Below are 24,862 nucleotides of genomic sequence, written 5' to 3'. Positions count from 1 at the left end.
CAGTGATCTCATATATAAAGCATTTCTCTATCAATAATATTTTTAATATGGTTAAGGAAAGACTGGACTTTTTATTGTCTTTAAGTAGACAAAAGTTATTATGTTCAGATTTCCTCGTCTTTGCTACTTTACAACAAACAGTTTCTTATTCATGGAGACTTGGGCTCAACAGCCAATTTGGAGAGATTTGTTAAACAATAAATGACTTTATAAAGTCACTTTTTTAAATCTATATCAGTCTTTTGATCTGCCACAATAATGTAATAATGAATTTAAATGAAAATACCTCAAATTGAAGGCTTTTCTCAGCAATTTTTAGGTGAGATTAAAATGAGATTAATTAGATTAATTAATTACAGATCATAATTAATTAATCTCTCAATTTTTTTAATCGCATGACAGCACTAATTCCTACATCCTGTCACATTTTAGTTAGTTAAAGATTAATGCATTTGTTTTTAAAGGTGCACTATGTAACATTTCTGGTGGGAGGTCTGCTACCTGCCTGTGTCCGTGCATAAAAGGGTCTATATTATGCAAAAGTTACTCTTTAAGCCATGTTATAATGTTGTTACTTCCATCAAAAACATATCGGAAGTTGTTTTTGTTTCATTCATTCATTCAGGTTTGAAAACTCAAAATGAGTTGAGAGCTCATAATGCTCTGTTCCACCTCGTGATGTCATGAAGTGGTAGTTTTGAACAGTTTGAACAATATAGATCAGAAAATTGCAGACAGAAATATGGGCGCTTTAACTTCTCCGTCTTATATCTGTTCAGTTAAAGTTGACCTTTAACTGAACATGGTTGTGTCACATAGCCGTCTCTGTGGAGATACATAAGTTTAATGTCATACTGTGCAACATTCCAGGCAAAGAAGTAGCACAGAAGAGAACAGTATAGAAGAAATTTTTTTTTTTAGAAAAGTTACTCAGTGCACCTTTACAGACATTTTTGTTCAAATTAGAGCCCTTTTTAAAGTGCCTAATGTGACAGGTTAGATCAGTGTTTCCCAGACTTTTATTCTGGGGACCCATATTTTAAAAGTCAGTAGACATTATTCGTAAATCACAAAATAAAAGTAGATTTGACCATTATTGAACATTAATGAGGATATTTTATTGTTGATTGAGTGATCATGTCTCTCTGAACAAATAGTACTCAAGTTTTAAATGATGAAAAACAGTCACTGAAGCAGCAATAAAAGGATCCATAAGTTGCCTATTTGGACATTAAATGTAGCCCATTTCTTTTTCTTTTCAACATTTAAATGAACCAGCAATACTGGAACAAAATAGTCACTCGCTCTCTCATGTGTCAGAACTGTATATCATAGACATGCAGATCATGAAAAGGCAACCTAAAAAAAAATCTCTTGCGACCCACCAGACGGTCACGATCCAGTCTTTGGGAAACAATGGGTTAGAGAACTCGTTTGACTAAAGCACACTTAAGATCATTATATTTAAGATCAAAGTTTTACAATTTCACTCCCAGTTTGGCTCTTTTTTTTGGTTTAAAATTTTACTTCCTGGTTGTAAATTATTAGCCAGGCTGGGGCCACCTAGTGCCTCTGCTCAATTTCATTTCTCTCCAGTAGGTCAGGAATCAGAATACACTAAACCCGGAAGTTGTAGACCACACACCGGCCAATCAGTGAAGAGCTGTGAAGCCATGACATCAAACTCGAGAACCTGTCTAGGTCCATTTTGTGGTACAGCAGAACAGTAAACAAAGAGGTCAAGATGGATGTAGACAAAGACGGACATTCTGTGTTGGTAATCATTCCACAGATCGAGGATTTAAAGCCAGAACAAAGAGAATGTTTGATTAATTAAATCAAGATCAAATGCCCTTCTTTTTACGAGATTTAGCACATTACATATGTCTCAACCAAATAGCAGCGATTAGTTAAATAAAAAAGTAACTGTCTACCGTCGAGTGAACGAATCCTAAAGCAGCGAGGTCAGACGGTTTCCACAAAGTGAAACCAGCTGATGAATCAGGCTAGAATGAATGAATGAATGAATGACATACTGCTAGGGAATTCCATAATTCTTACCTCAATCAATCAATCAATCAATCAACAACTTTATTAATCCCAAAGGGCAATTCAGTTGGCAAAGATGATATTGCTTGGTCTGGAATGTTTCACAGTAGGGCATTAAACCTTTCTATATTCATGGAGACCAAACCAGAACAAGTTACAAGTCAGATCTTTGGAGAGGCGACCCCGCTCAGTCAGAACGCCTGTTTTTCTTTCTTTGAGCTCTAAAACCACCTGTAATTGAATAAACATAAAGTAGAGCTGTTTAATGTCATAATGGAGAACATTCCAGGTGACGGATGCCCAACCAAAAAGTTACACAATGCACATTTATGAATATTACTGTACAGTTTATTATTAGCATCGTAAGTGACAAACAGAGGGTGACTCATATGAACCCATAACCCCCACGGACATGTGTAGACGCCATATTGTATTTTGAAAAAGACGCAGCGTGAAATGGTTGTGTCTCGAGACGTTATATGCACAATCTGCTCTGGAGGTCTGCAGCCTGCCAAATGTTGGATCAGCACCAATGAGAACTCAGCAGACACTTGGTTTAATAATGAAGATTTACTGTCAGTTGGATGAAAACATGGCCAGTCAACTGTTGTCAACGGAGCAAATCTGCTGTTTATTTTGGTCTTTTTATAGTCAGGACCCAACCACTGAAACACATGGGATGGGACTGAACCATTATCAGAGGGGTGGACTGTGTATTTTGCATTTTGTAAATGTAAATGGAAAAAAAACCTAATACTGAAATTGGCCATCATAGCAGTTGCCCAAAACATTAAACATTACACTATTTTTTGATCTATGTTATAATGTTGTTTCCTCATCACAAACCTGGAGTTGTGTTTTGTTTCTTTCACACATGTTTAACACACAAATCCTGCATATTTAGGCAGAGAAATCACTCTGTTCCACCTTGTGATGTCGTAATACAGGAAGTGTTCCGCTGTGTTTTTAAACTCCATACACCTTCACTAGAATCATTTGGACATAGATTTTCGACCTGACAGTTATTGTCTAATGAAGTTCATTTGATCTTCCGATAATTTGTTATTGGGTTCTTTTTTCAGAGCAAGAGTTTGTTTTCATATCTGACATTTTCATCTGCTGCCTGCGGTCTTCCTCAGAGTCACGTGACGTTGCTGTGACGTGTCCGCTCAGCTGATTTAAACAGGTTTTTAGCGCTGTCGTCCTACCAGTGGAGGCAGGACGAAGGCGCCATTTGCAGTCCGACGTCCTCAGGACAGTATCCCAGGTGTGTGAGAGTAAAAATGCCCCCTCGTCCCGGCGTATAGTCCCGCCAAAACTTGTATAAATCAGCTGACTGGACATATCAGCAACATCATGTGACCACTATGAGGAACACCAGAGGGAGTAGTCAAAACTGTCAGGTATGAAAACAAACTCTTGGTCTGAAAAAAGAACCTAAGAACATGGACAGTTACTCTTTCATTCACATACACTGTAAACCCAAACGTTCAATGTAATTATATAGATTAAGTTGTGTATACTCAAAGTTTTAGAAAAAGTCCTACTAACTTAATTATGTCAAGTTGCTGTAACATGTTTATGGAGTAAGAAAGCTTTCAGAAATATTCGTGTGCATATTTGGCTGTAGTTGCACATAAAATAAATATTTGTAAACTCTCGAATGAGTCCAGTCGTACATACAATATATTGTATTTTATCTATCAGAATACGAATTGAAAAGTTACGATGTGAATAATTACAATCACAACATGAAAATTTGCGCTTTCATCAGTAGGAATACGAATTCACAGACGGGACTTTAATGTCAAAAATACGTCATCACTTCACAGACATTATTTATCGAGCTGAAGAAACATTGATCAAGATCAAGACTGCGCATGCTTCTTTTTGAGTAATTTCAACCAATACTTTTTTGATTAAAGGTACTAGTAGCAAGCTATCTAACCTTTTACGTTCTGGAAGATTGTGACTTTTAAGTTCATCAACTTAAATAACTGAGGCAATCGACTGTCTACATTTTTTTGAGTTCTTGCAACTTATTTGAGTTTACAGTGTATGTTTGAGTAACCCATTTTCATTAGTCTGTCTACATCTCCAAAGCTCCAGCATGCTCCTTTCCACCTTGTGATGTCATGAAGCAGTAGTTTTCAAACTGAGAGCAACCTTTTACCTTTTACTTCAATAGAGATCGGCATTTCCAAAGCTGAAATTATCCAAATTATTCTAGTGAAGGTGTATGGAGTTTTCTGTTTGAGAGAAGAACTCAGCCTCAATGTGCAGGATTTGTGTGTTAAACATGTGAATGAAACAAAACACAACTCCAGGTCTGTTTTTGTTGTGGAAACAACATTATAATAGACAGAAAATAAGATGGGCCTTAAACACACTCCTTTATATTTACCTCCTCTGCAGTAAACTGTATTAAGTCTATCCAATCTATTCTTAGTGGACCAAGCCTTGCTCTCCTCTCCTCCCGTCTTCTTTCCCTTTAAATGTGCTATAGGGGTCAGCAGCTTTCCTTCTCAGCTCCAAAGTGTGTCCTGATTGGCTTATTATGGCCCCATCATATTCATGGCATTTTCAAAAGAAGCAGAGGCCATTTTAAAGCTCTCCATTCAAGCAGCAGAGAAGAGACCAGCGGTGTGCCCCCTTATGCAATAAAGCTATACACGACGAAGCGAAATTAAATCTGTCACAAGTGCGAGAAAGGGAGCTGTATTTTGATGTACAGGTGTGGTAAGAAGGAAAGACCGACAGTAATTGTACTTCAGCCTGAGTGGTATTAAATATAGTAAATGCAGGAATCTGATACGCAAAACTAAATATCTTTTGTCTGCATGTTTAGGCTGAGTTCTTTGCTCAAATTGAAAATAGCCCGTGTTCCACCTTGTGATGTCTTGTGGTGATAAATGAAGTGCTCCACTGTGTTTTTAAACTCCATATACCTTCGATAGAATCATTTGGATGATTTCAGACCTGGAATTGCCAATCTTTACTGAACAAAAGGTAAAAGGAGCTGTTAACTTGAAAACTACTGCTTCATGACATCACAAGGTGGAAGGGAGCATTCTAAAGGTGCACTGTGTAACTTTTCTGGTGGAGGGTCTGCCACCTGCTTGTCTCCATGGAGATGTTATAGTTTTGTCTGGAATGGGGTGTGCAAATATATCAAAATATCGATATATCGTGTCATTTAATGTGCAGATACAGTATCGATATCGTGGGCTGCTGTATTGATATATCGCTGTCAGATTTTTATGGATATTTTTACTAAATTGATTTGTGTAAGAGCTGCAGTTGTGTTGATATTGTCACTGTTTTGAGTAAAATGGGTGTCTTTCACATTCACTTTGCACAAACTTAGTGGATGTAGTGGACTTTTAGTAGGCTGATTCATCAGCTGGTTTCACTTCATAGAAACTGTCTGACCTCGCAGCATTAAAATTCGTTCGCTCGATGGTAGGTGGGTACTTATTTAACCAGTCGCTGCTATTTGGTTGTGACGTATGCAATGTGCCTCTAACGGGGCTAACAGGTATATTAAGCTTTTCCCATATCCTGTAGGAAGAAGGACAATAACATCTTTCCCCTTGATAAAATTTACCAAACCTTCTCTTTGTTCCGGCTTTAAATCCTTGATCTTAGGAATCGTTGCCAACACAGAATGTATGGCTCTTTGCTGATTGGCTGGTGCCCGAACTTGCATTTCTGGGGTTTTTGCGAACCGTCTAGTGTATTTCGATTCCTGATCTAGTCGCTGGAGAGAAATGAAATTGAGCGGAGGCACTAGGTGGCGCCAGCCTGGATAGACTTTTAATATTTAGAGCCATCATTTAGCCGTTTTTACACAGAATCGTATCAAATCGATGTGAAATATATTGTATCGAATTGTATTGAACTGTATCGAAAAGCGTATCGTTTCGTGGCCTAGGTATCAAGATATGTATCGTATCGGCAACTCCTTAATGACACCCAGCCCTAGTCTGAAATATCCTGGCATGGCATTAAACATATCCAATTTGCATTTACTCAATAACATGGGTATGCATTGACCTAAAAATTAGCGTTCTTCATTCACTGGGCTCACCTCTCCACAGTTCTGACATGTAACTTGACCCTGTGGTGTCTCTGTTGAGATAAATAAGGGTAATGCCATACTGTTCAACATTCCTTTTTCCATGGAGAGAAGCAGGTGATGGACCCTGCAACAGAAAAGTTACAAGGTGCACCTTTAAAGCTCACAAGAGTCAATTTAGCGTAATATGAGACCTTTAATATAGTTTTTATCATTATGGGTAATGTTACAGTCCTCATAGTTGTATATTTTTGAATGAACAACAGTGAGCAGGAAATAAGGTGGCTACGTAAGAGGTTTTAACGAGCAGACTGTCTTCTTACATAACACTTTTGGTGCCACATTGAGACAGGAGCTGACGGAAATGACAAGGAAGTATCAACAAATCATTCGCTGAGCCACAACGGAGACACTTTTTACAACTACTTTTACACCTCCATCTGAAAAGTGACAAAGATATTTCACAGTGCAGCAGTCCCTTTAGGCAAATCGGTATAGTTTAGCTGTTAAAAAAGTATGAGAGTTAAGATAAAGTTGATTGACCAGATGCCCTTTCTTTTGAATTCAAACGCCTCCTTTTCACAGCAACCTTTACACCTGCATGAGAGAAGAAAAAAACAACAACTATAAACCGTTTAAGCAAATAACCCAAGCTAAATATGCAGGGTTTGTGTGTTAAATGTGTCAATGAAACAAAACACCAGGTATGTTTGTGATGAAGAAACAACATGAGATCAGAAAATAGTGTAATATAGGCTCCTTAAGCTATTCTTTGCCCCTGATTCAATTTTCTCCCATTTTTCTTATCATGGCAACAGAGTGGTGGGCTGCTCAAGTGGCTGCCTGACTCACACTGCGCGGTCTTTGAGGCCTTTTGGTTTTTGAGTGATAAAATAAATATATCTCAACTGCACAAGGTTCCCTGTTGTATAGAAATTCACTGTTTTGAAAGAATATTTGACAGAAAGGCAGTATTCATGATTTAGATCTTATGTTAGACTTGGGCAGGGGTCTCCAACCTTTTTCCTCCGGTCAGCTACCTTTACAAAACTAAAATGCCGGAGAGCTACTCATTTTAGCAGCTGCAAAAACTGAGATGATTATAAGAAAGAAGGCAAGACTTTGGGTACAGTTAGATGCCTATGAAACATAAACCACTGTGCAATTATTAGTGCGAAAAGTTGGGCTTCAGAATTATACATATACAATAGTAATAGGCATGTAATTAACCACATTTTTGTTATAAAAAAAAAAAGAAAGTAAAAGTATTATTTTCTTTTCTTTTCTCTTTTCTCTCTATATATTTATTTACTAAATGTACTTATTACTTTATTTTTATTCTTATTATTATTAATTAAAAAATAAATCTATTTTATTTTATTAGTGTTATTATTAGGAGTGTAACGATATCCAAGTCTCATGAAACGATATTGTCATGGTATGAACCTCATGGTATGATATTTATTGCGATATCATGGGAAAACTCATGACATGGTGGGGAGGCTCACGATTAGGGATGTAACAATATCCAAATCTCTCAGTATGATATTGTCATGATATACATCTCATGGTACGGTATTTATTTCAATATTTTGTGGAGACTAAACAGCTAAAACTGTTAATTTGCTACTTTTTCTCTTAAAATGCCTTAACAAGACTTAATCCAAAGAACTAAGACTTAAAAGTGCTTAGAACTGTTATTTCTTTATGTAGTCTACACTGAACTGGAGCAAAGGATCATGGTCTATGTAGTTCGATGTAGTTCCCTCTGTCCATAACTATTCATTTAAGCAAAGAAACTTTCTCGATATATTGTGATGGTCCACGAGGGGGGGGGGGAAGTCCCATCTGCTATATGTGCACAAAAATATGTTATTCATCAGCACAATGATATAATTTCGAAATCCTCTGGTGAGTTAATTTGAAGGGGGTGGCGAGCTCCTGGTAGCTCCTGAGCTACAGGTTGGAGATCTCTGGACTTGTGTTTGTCTTGGTTTAGTTTCTGTAAAATCTTTACTTTTGCAGTTTGACTAGAAAATTAAGGCATCTTTTACTTTAATTTAACAGATATTATTGTGCCAACAAAAATGTTCTTGTCAACTTTGAGCCATGTTACAATGCTGTTACCTCGTTGAAATCATACCCAAAGTTGTGTTTTGTTTCATACACACATGTTTGAGTAACTCTTTATTATTAGTCTGTCTACATCTCCATAATTCTCTGTCCCACCTTGTGATGTCATGAAGTGCCTCCCTTTTATTCAGTAGAGATTGGCAATTCCAGGGCTGAAATTATCCAGTTGGCTCTAGTGAAGGTGTATGGAGTTTAAAAACACATTGGAGCACCTCCTGTATATTACCACATGACATCACAATGTGGAACAGAGTGTTTTCTGTTTGAGAGAAGAACTCAATGAAACAAAAATGAAACAAAACCCAATTCCAGATACGATTTGGATGAGGAAACAACATCATAACAGATCATAAAATAGCGTAATATGGGCCCTTTAAAACATGGCACTAAGTATTAGTTAGTGAATATTGTATGTTTTTCTCATTTCTTTTACATTAAATTTTCTTTTTTTTTCTTCCACAGTACGTTGAAGCCATCAGTAACAAGCAGAGCGAGCTGGATAACTACATCGCCGAGGGATACAAGAACGCGCTGTCCGAGGAGAGGAGGAGGTACTGCTTCCTGGTTGACCGTCAGTGTGCTCTCGCCAAAAACACCACCACCTTCCACGGCAAGGTAAGACCCAACTGTGGTCTACATGAATTAAAGTTGCATTGTGTAACTTTTCTGGTGGTATGACATTAAACAGATCTCCTTTACATTTATTCAATTACAGATGGGTTTATAGCTTAATAATACCTAGAAAAACAGGTATTCTGACTGGGAGCGGGGTTGCCTCTCCACAGATCTGAAGTTGCTTTATGGAACCTTTCTGGGGGATCTTTCACTCCATAGAGATGATATCGCTTTTCTTCAGCATTTAAATGATCTATCTGCATACTAGTTCTTGGTATGACATTAAACACATCTATCTAGGACAGGGGCCACCAACCTTTTTGAAACTGAGAGCTACTTCATGGGCACCGAGTCATACGAAGGGCTCCCAGTTTGATACGCTCTTCTGAAATAACACATTTGCTCAGTTTGCCTTTATTGCCATTGTTAATAATGATTAATGGTGATCATCTATGTGAAGACACTGATCACGTTAATGATTTCTCACAATAATTATTAACAATGACAGCAAGGTGGGAAAAAGAGATCAGTATTCAGCACTTTTAACTTTATTCATCTCAGTAACGGTTACATTTTCAAGTACAGTGTTAAGAATTTTAATCATTGCTTCTCTGAGTGTGTTTACATGCACATCAGTGTCCCGCTTGCAGTGTTGGGAAGGTTATTTTTAAAATGTATTCCCCTACAGATTACAGATTACATAATTCAAAATGTAGTTTGTAACGGAATCCATTAAATTACTTAAAGTGAGTAACGTAATCTGAATACTTTGGATTACTTGATTTGCTGTAGAGAAGCAAAGACTACGATACTTAACCGTATTAAAAATATTATTGATAGAAGAGGAGGAGACACGTCCGCGCAGCATGGTTTAGTCCTGTTAAATCCTGTTTTAGTCCTGGTTTAGACCTGGTTTAGATCTAGTTTAGACCTGGTTGAGACCTGGTTTAGTCCTGGTTTAGACCTGGTTTAGATCTAGTTTAGACCTGGTTTTAGTCCTGGTTTAGATCTAGTTTAGTCCTGGTTTAGACCTGGTTTTAGTCCTGGTTTAGTCCTGGTTTAGACCTGGTTTAGACCTGGTTTTAGTCCTGGTTTAGTCCTGGTTTAGACCTGGTTTTAGTCCTGGTTTAGTTTCCAACAATGAGTGGAATTACCGAGGAAAAAAAAAAAAAAAAAAAGTGAAAACAGGAAAATACCGCCGTGTAATCCATTTATTTCAACCAAGTAACTGTAATCCAATTACCACTCACTGAAACAGTAACTGTAACTGAATACAGTTACTCATAAATTGTACTCTGATTACGTAACTCCGGTACATGTAATCTGTTACTCCCCAACACTGCCCGCTTATAAATGCACTATCCCGGTTTATTGACATAATCTTACAAATGTGCAAGTGCAAAAATTATATATTTAATAAACCAGGAAAAATACAAACAACCATGAGCTCCTTTAGCAGAGGAAGTGGAGGAGGTTTCTAACCATCGGACACTGCACAGATCTACGTTTCCAAACACTATTGTACAAGTTCTACACTGCAGCAAATACTTAATAAAAATCTTCTGCGTAAACAAACTCAACTTACTCAACCTACAACATATAAACCGTAACCACTCTAGAGCCACATCAGCCCATTTGACATTATAATGTGTTTAATGCAGCTTTGGCACATTTGTTTACATTTTACAGAAACAAAACTTAAAACCGCATGGCTAATTTGCATATCGCTTATCTAAACTTTATGTATAATGAACATGTTTTTAAGATATTGTCATTTTTAAATCTATATAAATGCAAGGGTGATTAAAAAAACAATGTGGTGGTAACCCCTGATCTAGGATTTATTCATCCCGGGTGTTTCTGTTTCTCAAAAGTACAATTATTTTCTCTGTGAATAGGCAAGGCAAGGCAAGTTTATTTGTATAGCACAATTCGTACACAAAGTAATTCAAAGTGCTTCACAGAATAAGAAATACATTAAAATCATAATAAAAACAAATCAAAACATAAATAATCATGAAGATTAAAATTTAAAAAAGAGAAACATAAATTGGAGAGAAAAGTGCGGAATGAAAACCTTTCAGTCATATGCACAGTTCAACAGAAATGTTTTGAGCCTGGATTTAAACAGCGTCACAGAAGTCTGTCTCACATGTTCAGGAAGACTGTTCCAGGTTTTAGCTGCATGAACCTGAAACGCTGACTGAATAGGGTTGCCTCTCCACAGATCTGACCTGTAATGTAGCCTCTAGTTGTCTCCCTTTCACATAAATAGGTTTAATCTCTCAATAATATCTCCATTGAGAAAAGCATTTGATAGATTATCACTTTGTCTGAAATGTTTCACAGTATGGTATTAAATCTTTCTATCGCCATGGACAAGTTACATGTCAAATCTGTGGAGAGGCGACCCCACTCCCAGTCAGAATGCTTGTTTTTCGAGGTATTTTTGAGCTATAAACCCACATGTAAATGAATAAATGTAAGGTAAAGCTGTTTAATGTCATACAGAGCAATGACATATCCATAGAAACAAGCAGGTGACAGACCCTCTACTAAAAAAAAAGTGACACAGCGTACATTTAATCAGTTCTGAATTCGATGTTAGTATGTCATTTATAGTTATTTGGACTTTTTTGGTTGGATTTTGTCTGGCCGGACTCCCATTGATGAGAGGCTGACAGTGGATGTGTGTGGGGAGGGGGAGAGGTGACCTACTTCTGCAGGAACACTGAGTTCAGATGGAGCGAGTGGGAGTGAGTGAAGCACCACTGACAGACACCAACCGCCACTAAAACACGCCAACAGCAGGAAGTTATACAATGCAGCCACGACATCACTTCCTGTCCTGCTTTTAACAGCTGCTGCTGATCAAGAAAAGTTCATTCATGGCAGATTGATGGTTTTTAGTAAATTCTAGAGCGGATATGAAAGAGAAGAAATATCACTTGGCTCCCATTACGACTAAGACTTACCTCTATGCAGTTTGAGCAGTAGTAGTACTAGTACTAGTACTAGTAGTTGTAGTAGTTGTTGTAGTTGTAGTTGTAGTAGCAGTAGCAGTAGTAGTAGTAGGAATAGTAGTAGCAGTAGTAGTAGTAGGAATAGTAGTAGCAGTAGTAGTAGTAGGAATACAAGTAGTAGTTATAATTGTAGTTATAGCAGCAGTAGGAGGAGGAGTAGGAGTAGGAGTAGAAGTAGTAGAAGTAGTAGGAGGAGTAGGAGGAGTAGGAGGAGTAGTAGGAGGAGTAGGAGTAGTAGGAGTAATAGTAGTAGTAGTTATAATAGTACTTATAGTGGCAGTGACAGTAGTAGGAGTAGCAGTAGTAGTGGCAGTAGTACTGGTAGTAATAGTGGCAGTAGTAGTAGCAGTAGTAGTAGTAGTAGTAGTGGTGGCAGTAGTAATACTGGTAGTAGTAGTAGTCGTAGTCGTAGCGGCAGCAGTAGTAGTAGTAGTAGTAGTAGTAGTAGCAGCAGTAGCAGTAGCAGTAGCAGCAGTAGTAGCAGTAGCAGTAGTAGCAGTAGCAGTAGCAGTAGCAGTAGCAGCAGTAGCAGCAGTAGCAGTAGCAGCAGTAGCAGCAGTAGCAGTAGTAGCAGTAGTAGCAGCAAGTAGCAGTAGTAGCAGTAGCAGCAGTAGTAGCAGTAGCAGTAGTAGCAGTAGCAGCAGTAGCAGTAGTAGTAGTAGTAGAAGTAGTAGTAGGAGAAGGACAAGGTGGAGTTTTATTCATATGTTTTACTGTATTATAAAATTTCAACATACAACCATAGTACAGATTTAAAACTGCACAACTTTTTCTGATGGGGGGTCTGATACCTGCTTGTCTCCATGGAGACGTTATTGCTCCACCTGGAATGTTCCATGGTGTGACATTAAAAATAAAATAATTCCTTCTGTGAATAAGGGCAACTCTCCACAGATCTGACCTATAATGTAGCGTAGTGCTGTAACCTGCTTGTCTCCCTCATGATAGACAGGTTTAATCTATACTGTGGAACATTCTAGACAAAACAGTAACATTTCCATGGAGACAGTTAAGTGGCTGACCCTCCACTACAAATGTTCCACAGAAAACAGTTTTGCTTAGTTGTTTATTCCTCGAAACTGTACTTTGACCTGAGGATCGCGACTGCATCACCTGATATTTGAAAATGCCATTTAAAATTGCTGCTGTCAACAAGTTTTAATTGACCGAAGACGATCTTTCATCTTCATCATTTTCCTCATTGACTTTCATTTTAAAATAATCACTCTTTTTGCACAAACTGAGCTGACCTTGATTTACCCCTGAACTCCGAGGCCGAGCAACTGCACAACAACTCACTGTTTTTAAATAACTGCTCTTTTACCGGGGGCGGTAGTAGTAGTAGTAGTAGTTGTAGTTGTCGTAGTAGTGGTTGTAGGAGTAGTTGTAGTAGTAGTGCTAGTGGTAGTAGTAATAGTTGTAGTAGTTGTAGTAGTGGTAGCAGTAATAGTAGTAGTGGTTGTAGTAGTAGTTGTAGTAGTAGTGGTAGTGGTAGTGGTGGTAGTCGCAGTGTTAGTAGTAATAGTTGTAGTAGTTGTAGTAGTTGTAGTGGTGGTAGTAGTAATAGTTGTAGTAGTAGTAGTGGCAGTAGTAGTGGTAGTAGTAGTAGTAGCAGCAGTAGCAGCAGTAGTTGCAGAAGCAGTAGTAGTGGTAGTAGCAGTAGTAGTAGTTGTTCTAGTAGTAGTAGTAGTGGCAGTAGTAGTGGTGGTGATAGTAATAGTGGCTGTAGTGGTAGTAGTAGTGGCAGTAGTAGTACTGATAGTAATAGTGGCAGTAGTAGTAGTGGTAGTAGTAGTGGCATAGTAAAAGTAGTAGCACTAGTAGCAGTGGCAGTAGTAATATTGGTGGTAGTAGTAGTAGTAGTAGTAGTAGTAGTAGTAGTAGTAGTAGTAGTAGTAGTAGTAGTCTTCAACTTTATTTCTATAGCACATTTTATAAACAGTTTCCAAATATAACATTAAATTAATAAATTTAACTTTTTTGGGGGAGGATCTGTCACCCGCTTGTATCCATGGAGCTGTTATTGCTTTGCATGGAATTTTCCACAGTATGGCATTAAACAGCTCTACCTTACATGTATTCAATTACATCTGGTTTTGTAGCTCATAAATACCTATAAAAACAGGCATTCTGACTGTGAGCGGGGTTGCTTCTCCACAGATCTGACCTGTAACTTGGTCTGGTTTGGTCTCCGTGAAGATAGAAAGGTTTAATGCCATACCGCGAAACATTCCGGACAAAGCAATACAAGCTTCACGGAGAAAAGCATATGACGAACTCTCCACCAGAAAAGATACAAATGCACCTTTAAATTACTTTGGAAACTGCAGTGTTTATAAAATATGTTGTAGAAATAAAATTCGGATTTAAATAAAATAAATCAAAAACAAAATAACCTCTTGCTCTCTGTTCTCACATAACCCTGATTGAAATAGTCCCCTCTGTTTCTCTGCGGTCCAGGGTAAGGAGCTGTTGTCGCAGAAGCTCCCCATGTGGCAGCAGGCGTGTGCGGAGCCAAACAAGCTGCCGGACCGTGCCATGTTCCTGGCCCAGCAGATGAGCGGAGCCTTGCCCATCTCAGAGCCTCTCCCTGGGGCCAAAGCTCTGCCCCTGCCCCCGGAGCTGGCTGCCCTCAGAGCCGGAGGAGCCATGAGCCAACAGGTTAGAGCTGTTCACACTTTACAGCTGGTGTCGTCAATATTCCCTCTAGGTCTGATGCTAACTGTAGGCACTGCTCTGTTTGAGGCTTTATTAGACTTTAATCTGAGTAGCAGTAGTAGTAGTAGTGTAGTAGTAGTAGTAGTAGTAGCAATAGTAATAGTAGTAACAATAGTAGTAGTAGTAGTGGTAGTGGTAGTAGTAGTGGTAGTGGTAGTGGTAGTAGTAGTAGTAGTAGTAGTAGTAGTAGTAGTAGTAGTAGTAGTAGTAGTAGTAGTAGTAGTAGTAGTAGTAGTAGTAGTAGTAGTAGTAGTAGTAGTAGTAGTAGTAGTAGTAGTAGTAGTGTAGTAGTAGTAGTAGTAGTAGTAGTAGTAGTAGTAGTAGTAGCAGTAGCAGTAGTAGTAGTAGTAGTAGTAGTAGTGGCAGTAGTGGCAGTAGTAGTAATAGTAGTGACAGTAGTAGTGGTAATAGTAGTGGTAGTAGTGGTAGTAGTAGTAGTAGTAGTAGTAGTAGTGGTAGTAGTGGTGGTAGTAGTAATAGCAGTAGTAGTAGCGGTAGTAGTAGTAGTAGTGGCAGTAGTAGTGGCAGTTGTAGTAGTAGCAGTAGTAGTTATAGTGGTAGTGGCAATAGCAGTACTAGTAGTAGTAGTTCTCATAGTTGTAGTAGGAGTAGGAGTATTAGCAGTAATAGTTATAGTAGTAGTGGTAGTAGTAATTGTAATAATAGTAGAAGTAGTAGAAAAAGGTCTAATATAATTTAGTTCAATTTATTTATGAATCAGATGTTGGTGTGTCAGCATCTACATCACTCAGGTAAAAATATAATACTCTATAGTCCTAGTACTTCAATTACTCCAAGCATTTTACTCTGCCAAATAGATATTGTATACTTGGATGTCAAAGCCTGTCTGAAATATTCTATCCCATCATTAACAGTCCTCAAAATGGCGCCTGTAACTGAAGTTGAAAACCACAGACAGGCTAGGTTCTCATTTGATGTATTAGATTTCAGATTTTTTTCATTTTGTCACACATTTTTCGTCTTCTCCTCTCGCTGTCCCAGAGGTTTTGTTTGTTCCTGTTTTATCCAAACATACACGTTCAATTAATCATTTTCTCCTGACCTACTTCCTGTTTCGACCTGGTTACCGCGGCGAAGCAGAGTCTTATGTAACAGCTGTGAATGCGCAGATTTTCAGCCCATTAATTGGCAGCTAATGTATAATTATTATTAACTTCAAAACTCACTGCTCTGCCATATCTGTGACATACACAACACAGCAAAATAAAGACGAAACAGGGACTAAATCCACAAGTAAACCAGGACTAGAACAGGACCAAACCAAGTCGAGATCAGGACCTAACTGGGCCAAACCAAGTGTGAACCCATCTTAAAAGTTACTATCCATAGAAATAGCTGTACTCTGATTTGAAAAGCAAAACTATATTGCAGAAAAATCACCATTACACTTCAGTATGTAACTTTTTAGCCAAAACATAGACTAAAATTAAGTTTTGTTTGTTTTTATTGCATTGAAAACCATGTGTCTTTACACTGAGAGGGCTTGCATCTCCACAAACCTGACTCATTTTTGATCAGGAAGAAGGACCCTTTCCTGTTTGTTTCCAAGGAAACCTTATTCCTTTGGCTATTATTCCACATTATGGCATTAAAATATGGTATAAGAATGGACCAGGGTTGAAGTTCTACCAACAGAAAGTTACACAAACAAAATATTGACTTAGGAACTTTAAAATATACAGTTTTTATGTTACACAAAATGGTTCTTATGAGCTTTAAGCCACATTATAATGCTGTTACCTCCTCAAAAACATACATGAAATTGTGTTTTGTTTCATTCACACTTATTTTAATAACCCTTTATTGTTAGTCTGTCTACAACTCCAAAGTTTAAAATGGTCTGTTCCACCTTGTGATGTCATGAACACAGACTGTATAAAAGAAGTGGACTAAGCGAGTGTGACATCACCCATAGTGTTCAGCGTCGCTCAAATGAGGCTCGTGATACTAAGGGTTATAGGAGCGAATCTGGAGCCAGGCTCTGTGTTATGAATGGGATTTTTTTTGACAGAAAAAATAGCAAAAAAAAAAAATCTGGTTCATGTAGAGCGTGATAATATGAACATTTTAAAACCAAAATGACGAGGCTCACTGCAGCAGTTACATCGAGCGAGGTGACAAGATCCTTATGTAAGTTAATTGGAGCCAGATTCAGAAGGAACCGGAAGAGCCTCCTGGCAAACTTCCTAGTTGGCACGCGGCGGCTACAGCATTAGTTAAGTCCGCTCATATATACGGGCTATGGTCATATCGCAGTAGTTTTCAGGTTAAGAACTACATTTTATCTTTATTTCAAAAGAGATTAACAATTCCAGGGCTGAAATGATCCAAATGATTCTAGCGAAGGAGTATGAAGTTGTTACTGAGAACAGACTATGGAGCACTTTCTGTATTACCACATGACATCACAAGATGGAACTCAGCCTAAATATGCAGGATTTATGTGTTAAACACGTGTGAACGAAACAAAACACAATTCCGGGTATGTTTTTGATGAGAAAACAACATTATAACATCGATCAGAGAAAAGCCTAATATGGGCGTTTTAACTTCACCACGTAGAGTCACTTTGTTATTATATGTTTTAATTGTACATCTTGTTTCTGTCGCAGATGCCGGTGATGAACGGGGCTCACGCTGCAGACGATTATCAGCAGTGGATGGAGTCTAAAGTGTCTCAGGGCAAAGCGTCGCCCCAAACCCACAGACACGAGGTTTACTCCAACACTCTGCCCGTACGCAAGGCTGCTCCTCAGAAGAGCAAGACCGCGCAGAGTAAGTTCAGTTAAGCACAGTAAGTTAGTTCATTAAAACTGAATTCACACGCGTATATAAAAACACAATATAATATGCATTGTGTAACTTCTCTGGTGGAGGATCCGTCACCTGCTTGTTTTTTTCCCTTTTGTTACACAGTGGAGACGCGCACGCTGCCTCGCTCCAGCTCGATGGCGGCGGGTCTGGAGAGGAACGGACGTACCCGGGTTCAGGCGGTCTTCTCCCACGCGGCCGGAGACAACAGCACCCTCCTGAGCTTCTCCGAGGGCGACGTCATCACCCTCTTAGTGCCCGAGGCCAGGGACGGGTGGCACTACGGGGAGAGCGAGAAGACGAGAATGTGAGTCAGTTACAACACAAAACAAGACTGAGGAGTTGTCAAAAGATCTATATCCAGATACTAATCAATACCATTATGAAAACTAGGTACTCAATATCATGATCAATTATAGCTGCACCCCGTCTGTATTGAGTAATATTGACTTATTGTTGACCTTTTCAATGCTGTGATGTCATCTGAAACCCGACCGCTGTGTTTTAATTATGATTGTTGTGTTGAAATATATTGAGCCTTTCCTTAAAAGGCCTGTATAGGCTCTATTCGCGCTTACGTCACAAACCAGGAAGACATTTGGAAACATGCGATGACAACTTCCAACTCCCAACACTGGGCTCACCAACTGACTGTGAAAAAACCCATTGAAATAAATGTAATCAGCGGTAAAATGAAGACTGTGCTGTTTGGAATCATCTTGAATTTGGTGCCCTCATGTCTTCTAATTTCATGTACCCAGTGTGCTTGGAGTTATGTGTCAGTGGGGAAATTATGAAGAAAGATGAAGAAAACTAGGCCTTTTTCTCATTTTTCCTAGAACAGAGCCCACCGGCAGTTGTAATCGCATCTTTCCAAACGTCTTCCTGGTTTGTGACGTAAGCGTGAATAGAGCCTATTACACTGTTTTTTGATCTATTTTACAATGTTGTTTCCTCATCGCAAACATAGTTGGAATTGTGTTTTGTTTCATTTACATATAACACATAAACCTTGCATATTTAGGCTCTCGTACAGCTTCACTAGTGTCATGGTCATTGGTAAAAAATCATAACAATGTTAAAAACAACTACTATCCATTGGTTAATACAATGAAGACTTCAATTCAGTTCAAGTTTATTTTTTAGCACATTTAAAACAACTTCAGCTGTCCAAAGTGCCTCACACAAGTCAACAAAACAGAAGAAACAGTTGCACACATATACAGATAATATGTGAAAACTACAATAAAAAGAGATACAAAAGATAACATGACTAGCCCGTACTAAATGCCAGGAAGAAGAGGTGAGTTTTCAGTCTAGTCTTAAACTGCGTTACAGACTGAGAGGATCTGACGGGAAGAGAAAGGTTGTTTCGCAGTCTGGTTGCTGCCACAGAAAAAGCCTCTGTCACCTCTCGTCTTGAGTCTGGTTTTGGGCACGACCAACAGGAGCTGGTCATCTGATCTCAGGGCTCTGGGTGGAGTACAGGGCTGCAGTAACACCCTCAAATAGACTGGACCCATACAGTGCAAAGAGTTGAAAACAATTATGACTTGCCGAATTACATTTACAATATCTCAACACGATCACTGAATGTTGAGTAAAACTTATTGTATCCTCTTCAGGCGTGGCTGGTTCCCGTTCTCCTACACTCGAGTCATTACTGAGGCAGAGGCCGATTCCATGAGGCATCTCAGAGTTCACAAGTGAGTATTAAATTCATATTAACTTGACTTACTTACAATTCATGGAGATGTTATTGCTTCTGCTGGAATATTTCACAGTGTGGTATTAAACTTTTCCATCTTCACGGTGACCAAACCAAACCAAGTTACAGGACAGATCTGTGGAGAGACAACCAGACTCCCTGTCAAAATGCCTCTTTTTCTGCTAGGTATTTTTGAGCAATAAAACCACCTATAACTGAATAAATGTAAGGTAGAGCTGTTTATTGTCATACTGTGGAACGTTCCGGGCAGAGCAATGACATATCCATAAAAACAAGCAGGCGACGGACCCCCGGCGAAAAAGTCTTATAGATTAAACGTTGTGTTGTTTTCAGTTTGCACCACGGTAAAAGCAGCAGCACTGGGAACCTCCTGGAGAGAGAGGAGGTGGCACTGCCCGCTCCAGACTACACGCTCCGGATGTCCTCCCAGACTCTGCACAGACACAGGCCCTACAGCGTGGCCGGACCAGGCTTCTCACAGGTCAGGACCACACACAAAAACATAACAAGGACAGAGTTTTTCAATGAGATGTGCAGTTTTTAGTCTATACAATTTATGGGTTTGATTTTCTGAAATGAGTGACAAAAATATTTATTTACTTTTTAGATGCCTGTAGGATAACATATGTATACCGTATTTTCCGCACTATTAGGCGCTCTGGATTATAAGGCGCGCTGTCATTAAATGGTCTATTTTTTTACTTTTTTCACAAATAAACCGCACCGGACTTTAAAGGAAACACAACAGTTGGATGGGTCAGTGGGACTTTGTTTGTCGTGTTGACGGTGACTCTGGGCTTTGTTCAGTTGTGGCGTGTAGGGAGGGTGCTGTCTGGGACCGCTGGATTGTCGGCGTGTTCGCAGTGACTCAGTTGTTCAGTTGTGTCTAGAAGTGGCACATTGGACTCGCTTTTTCGGTTCTTTCCTTCGTTCCGTTCCTTGTTTCGTTTGGAGTGATGAGTTTGGCTCTGGGTGTTTTTCGCTGTGTGGTCGCTGTCTGCTCCGTGTGTGTTTGCATGTTCTGCGGTTGGTGCGGCTTTGTAGTTTACTGAAGTCGTGCTGGGACACCCGAGTGGATTTGTGTATGGGGCGCTCTGGATTGTGGCGCGCGTTCGTTTTTTGATGGGGTTGGAAGCTTATGAGCACGCCTTATAGCAGGAGTGTCAAACTAATTTTGATCTGGGGGCCATATCGAACCTACTTTGATCCCAAAGGGGTCGGACCAGAAAACTCTTGTCATATAAACCCCAAAAATAACAATAAGTTCAAATATTTATGCAGAGAAACACAAATCTATTACAGAAATCTTTTTTAATTGATGAACTCTTTCTTTTACAAAATATTATAATATTATGAACAACCTGAAACTTTAAGTCAATTTTTCTTGGAAAATCCTGCACTCGGCTCCACTTTTCTCATGTTGGACATTTTTCTGATGAGGGTGTCACGGTCAACAGTCAAAACGATCGTCCTTTAAGAGCGTTTGGAAAGAGACAAGTCTTCATTTGTGCTGCTCTGGTGGGAGGGGCCACGTACAGAGGAGAGATGCTGCTGTGATAAACACAACAGAAAATTAACAAGATTTTAATAGAAAATATAATTAAAATATTTTAGTAGAAAATCAGGCGAGGGCCAGATTAAAGGTCTTGGAGGGCCGGATCTGGCCCCCAGGCCATATGTTTGACACCTGTGCCCTATAGCTTGGAAAATACTGTACTATATTTACTGGTAGTTTGGTGGTACTGTATATTAAGAGTAAAATTGAACTGAATTTTTTACAGAGTGATACTTTGTCATCAGTATTTCCTGGGGGTGTGATGCTAACTGTAAGCACTGCCCTGTCTAAAGCCCTGTTACTCAAATTAGACTTTAATCTAAGCCAGACATGTCAAACTCAGGCCCGGGGACCAAATTTGGCCCGCGATATAATTATATTTGACCCGCGAGATCATATCAAATATGTATTAGAGCTGCCCGCTGACTACAGATAGACTATAGAGACAGTATTTATTTAAAATTGTATTATTATTTTATATTTTGCTTGTTCTGGATTAAATGTTTAAACAAAACTATTATTTAACCTTTATTTTATTAAGAAAAGGTTTAACATTACATGTCTTGAACTAAGAGAAAACATGCAAATGTTGTTGAAATTTTTCTGTAAATATTAAATAGTTTGGCCCACGACTTAGTCCCAATTTTTTATTTCGGCCCTCTGTGAATTTGAGTTTGACACCCCTGTCCTAAGATTTAATTTAACACGATCTGACCAGAAAGAACTGATTAGTGCTGTTAAATAAGTCTCTAGTCTGACACATGAAATTACAGTCACAGCCTAACTAGCATCAGCCAATAGTTTTCCAGTCAGTAATTATCCTGGTATTGTTCTACTGGGAAATTTTGGGTTATTTTTCTGTTCTACTGTCAGATTTGAGCTGTAGGAGGCTGAATTACGAATTGAATTATGACTCATTATGGACATAAACTAGCTACTTATGTGTTTATTCAGTTATTTATTTTTGCAGGTAATATTTTTTGTACATTTAGAATACTTTTGGAGGGATAATTCTGCTTTATGGTTTGGTTTTAGTTGATACTTTGCAACTGATTATATTGACGTTCCCTGGGGGTGTGAAGCTAACCGTGGACACTGCTCTGTCTGAAGCTCTGTTACTCAAATTTGACTTTAATCTGAGCTTTATTTCAGCACAATCTGACGAGAAAGAGCATTTTATATTTTTCTAGAGTTTTCAATCAAACTTAAACCTTTTTGATCATGGACTTTCCACCATTAGAGATACATATGAATCTGTGTGTCATTCGTTCATTCGTTTTTCAAAATAAAACCAAAAATAAGAAAATGACAAAACAACTATTTTCTTCATTATTTGTCTCCTAAGCCAAAATGAAAAAACAGATAATGATTTGTTTTTTTTCAGTTTTTGATTTTGTGTTGAAATGAAAAGTGGAAACTGACTTAAACTGCGATGCCGAACTTTTGCACCACATAGGGACTGAACCAGGACTGAACCAGGACTTAAACAGGACTACACCAGGTCTAAACCAGGTCTAAACCAGGTCTAAACCAGGTCTAAACCAGGTCTCAGTCGCGGTCTCGTCCCGGTCTCAGTCTTGGTCCCAGTCCAGTCCAGGTCTCAGTCCCAGTTTGGTCCTGGTCTCAGTCCTAATCACCTGATAGTCTACATGGGAGCACCTCTGGGACCGTCCCCACAATCAGTCCTGCTTTAGTCATGGTTCAGTCCATATGCGGCGTAAAAGTGCGGCATCACAGTTTAAGTTTTGGAAACGGGACACGGCCTTAAACACAAAATCAAAAATTTAAAAAACAAATCGTTATCTGTTTTTTCATTTTCGTTTTGGAGACAAATAATGAAGAAAGTAGTTGTTTTTTCATTTTCTTATTTTTGGTTTTATATTGAAAAACTGAATGAACGAATGACACACAGATTCATGTAGAACATGAAGGTCCGCTACCTGCATTGTCTCCATGGAGATGTCATTGCTTTACCTGTTCCATGGTATGACATTAAACATACAGCCTGATTCATCAGCCAGTTTCTCTTCGTAGAAACCGTCTGACCTCACAGCATTAGGATTCGTTCGCTCGACAGTAGGGGGGTACTTTTTTATTTAACTAATCGCTGCTATTTGGTCATATGTAATGCGCCAAATCTCGTAGGAAGAAGGACAATAACATCTTTCCCCTTGATAAAATTCACCAAACATATCTCATCAAAACACTGTATTGAAAACCATATCGTATTGTGGTCTATGTATCGAGGTATGTATTGTATCGGCAACGTCTTAATGATACTCAGCCCTATAGTGCACCTTTGAAGTATTGTTTAATTAACTTTCCAGTATTTTAGGTTAATTTTTATGCAACCTTTTAACCAATATAAGTACAATCTAATCCAAACCTTTATTTATTACCATTTTGTAGTAAGGAACTCACAAAGGAACTGACTAAGCTGCAATGATCGTCACTCATTTCATGTTTCTCTGTCTCCATCTGGTGGCATGTTCTGTAACTGCACATTTCTAAAGTAAAATTCCATTACAGTGAAATATTAGGGATGTAACAATAACCGAAATATCGTGATATCGTATTACAAGTTTCTTTGCCTAAATGCAGATTTTTATAGTAGCAATAGGTAATGAACATTGGGAACTACATATCCCATGATTCATTTCAGCGCAAACAACATGAAGAGATATGTTTTTTACTTGAATTCTTGGGATTATGATGGAAATAATTCACACCAATCTATAATTATATCAACCTCTCCAAAATATTGTACCGAGAGATTTGAATATCGTTACATCCCTATGAAATACAATAAATAAATTAAAGCCAGTTTTTTTCTGAAATTTAAATTGATTGTATGCTTTGTTTTTCTTCAGCAGGGGGTGGAAGAATATGAGCCACGTTTCCCAACAAGGTAAGGACCACGCATAATAATTCTACTAAAAATCTACAAAAAAAATCCCAGTTTAAGTTCAGTCATCATGTGTACATGAGCATTAAATTTTGTTATATACATTTCTCCAATATTTTTGAGTAATTCATTTGAAATAAAACAGAATTGTGAGTTTATAATATAATAAAATAATGATGACGGAACTTAACCTCGTGCCAGTTTTCTATATTCTATTCTATATTATTCTGAATATTGCATGGTACACTATTTTGTCTCTTTTTATTATTATTATTTTTAATTTTACATATATGTTTTGTGGATTTTCGGGATGTTTTTGTACAGGTGTGGTTGCATGTTGGGTTAGTGATGCATGTTAAGTAACTTTTGTTGATTTTGATGTTTTTATTTAAATAGTTTGTTATCAATCTTGCTTTGGCTTGCTTCAGCTTGAACCCATTTTTCATGTTTACACAACTGAAGTGGAGATTTTACCCATATGTATAAAGAGAAATCATATTCTTAAAGGTGCTCTGTGCAACTTTTATTTATTTATAGGTGTTTTTACAATAGAACAATACCTTGAAAACGATGGATTCTACTGTACGTGAGCTCGCCTTTCAACAAATCGGACCTGTAAATTGGCACGGTGCTTGTCTCCGTGGAAAAAGATAAGTTTAAAGTCACTCTGAAAAATTCCAGGTAAAAAAACAACATCTCCTTGGTGGCAGACCCTCCACCCAGAAAGTTACACAGTGCATCTTTAATGTGTACTTTAAAATACTTATATTACAATATTATGAGTAATAGCCATGTAGTATAGTATCAGTATTTGTTGTAGTATTGGTATTATACTCATACTACTGTTGACACTGTGACAATTAAATATATTAATCATTATTATTCTTTATTTTAGGAACAAATATTATTCGGTTCATAGTTTAAAAGCAAAACTGGATACAAAACAACAAACAAAGCACCCAAATTAGTCCATAAAGTTGATTCAAAAAATAATGACATTAATAATTAATTGCGATTTTTGACAATGGAAGGTATTTTTTGGCAGTTTAAACATTAATGTATCAAGATAAATATGTTGTCATTTATTTTTATTAGTTTAATCATAACTACTGTGTAATTTTGACAAGTTTTGACCTTTGTAATCCTTATGGTTGTGAGGTAACAGTTATGAAATTACACCTGCCAACTTGTCCAGTCAGGAAGTAAAATGATAAACTTCATCAAA

General features: G+C 38.1%; 1 protein-coding gene across 6 annotated transcripts in view; it reads left to right on the top strand.

Moving 5' to 3' along the window:
• Nucleotides 1-24,862, top strand: part of baiap2b (BAR/IMD domain containing adaptor protein 2b) — a 98,716-nt gene that overhangs the window by 62,342 nt on the left and 11,512 nt on the right. For 4 of the 6 annotated variants that reach the window (XM_055150463.1, XM_055150460.1, XM_055150465.1 and 1 more), the window contains 7 exons: nucleotides 8,723-8,875; nucleotides 14,359-14,559; nucleotides 17,250-17,412; nucleotides 17,554-17,755; nucleotides 19,074-19,154; nucleotides 19,511-19,658; nucleotides 23,603-23,640. In XM_055150463.1, the coding sequence (XP_055006438.1) occupies nucleotides 8,723-8,875; nucleotides 14,359-14,559; nucleotides 17,250-17,412; nucleotides 17,554-17,755; nucleotides 19,074-19,154; nucleotides 19,511-19,658; nucleotides 23,603-23,640 (986 nt within the window). The remainder of the gene's footprint in view (nucleotides 1-8,722; nucleotides 8,876-14,358; nucleotides 14,560-17,249; nucleotides 17,413-17,553; nucleotides 17,756-19,073; nucleotides 19,155-19,510; nucleotides 19,659-23,602; nucleotides 23,641-24,862) is intronic. The other 2 variants (XM_055150461.1, XM_055150466.1) reach the window with 1 other exon arrangement.

This window comes from Boleophthalmus pectinirostris, unplaced genomic scaffold (genome assembly GCF_026225935.1).
Source record: "Boleophthalmus pectinirostris isolate CB_2022bp ecotype Guang Dong unplaced genomic scaffold, ASM2622593v1 HiC_scaffold_14, whole genome shotgun sequence".
In the NCBI taxonomy this organism is placed as follows: domain Eukaryota; kingdom Metazoa; phylum Chordata; class Actinopteri; order Gobiiformes; family Gobiidae; genus Boleophthalmus; species Boleophthalmus pectinirostris.
Note: the sequence above shows the minus strand (reverse complement) of the source record. Positions and strands in the feature narration are given on the sequence as shown.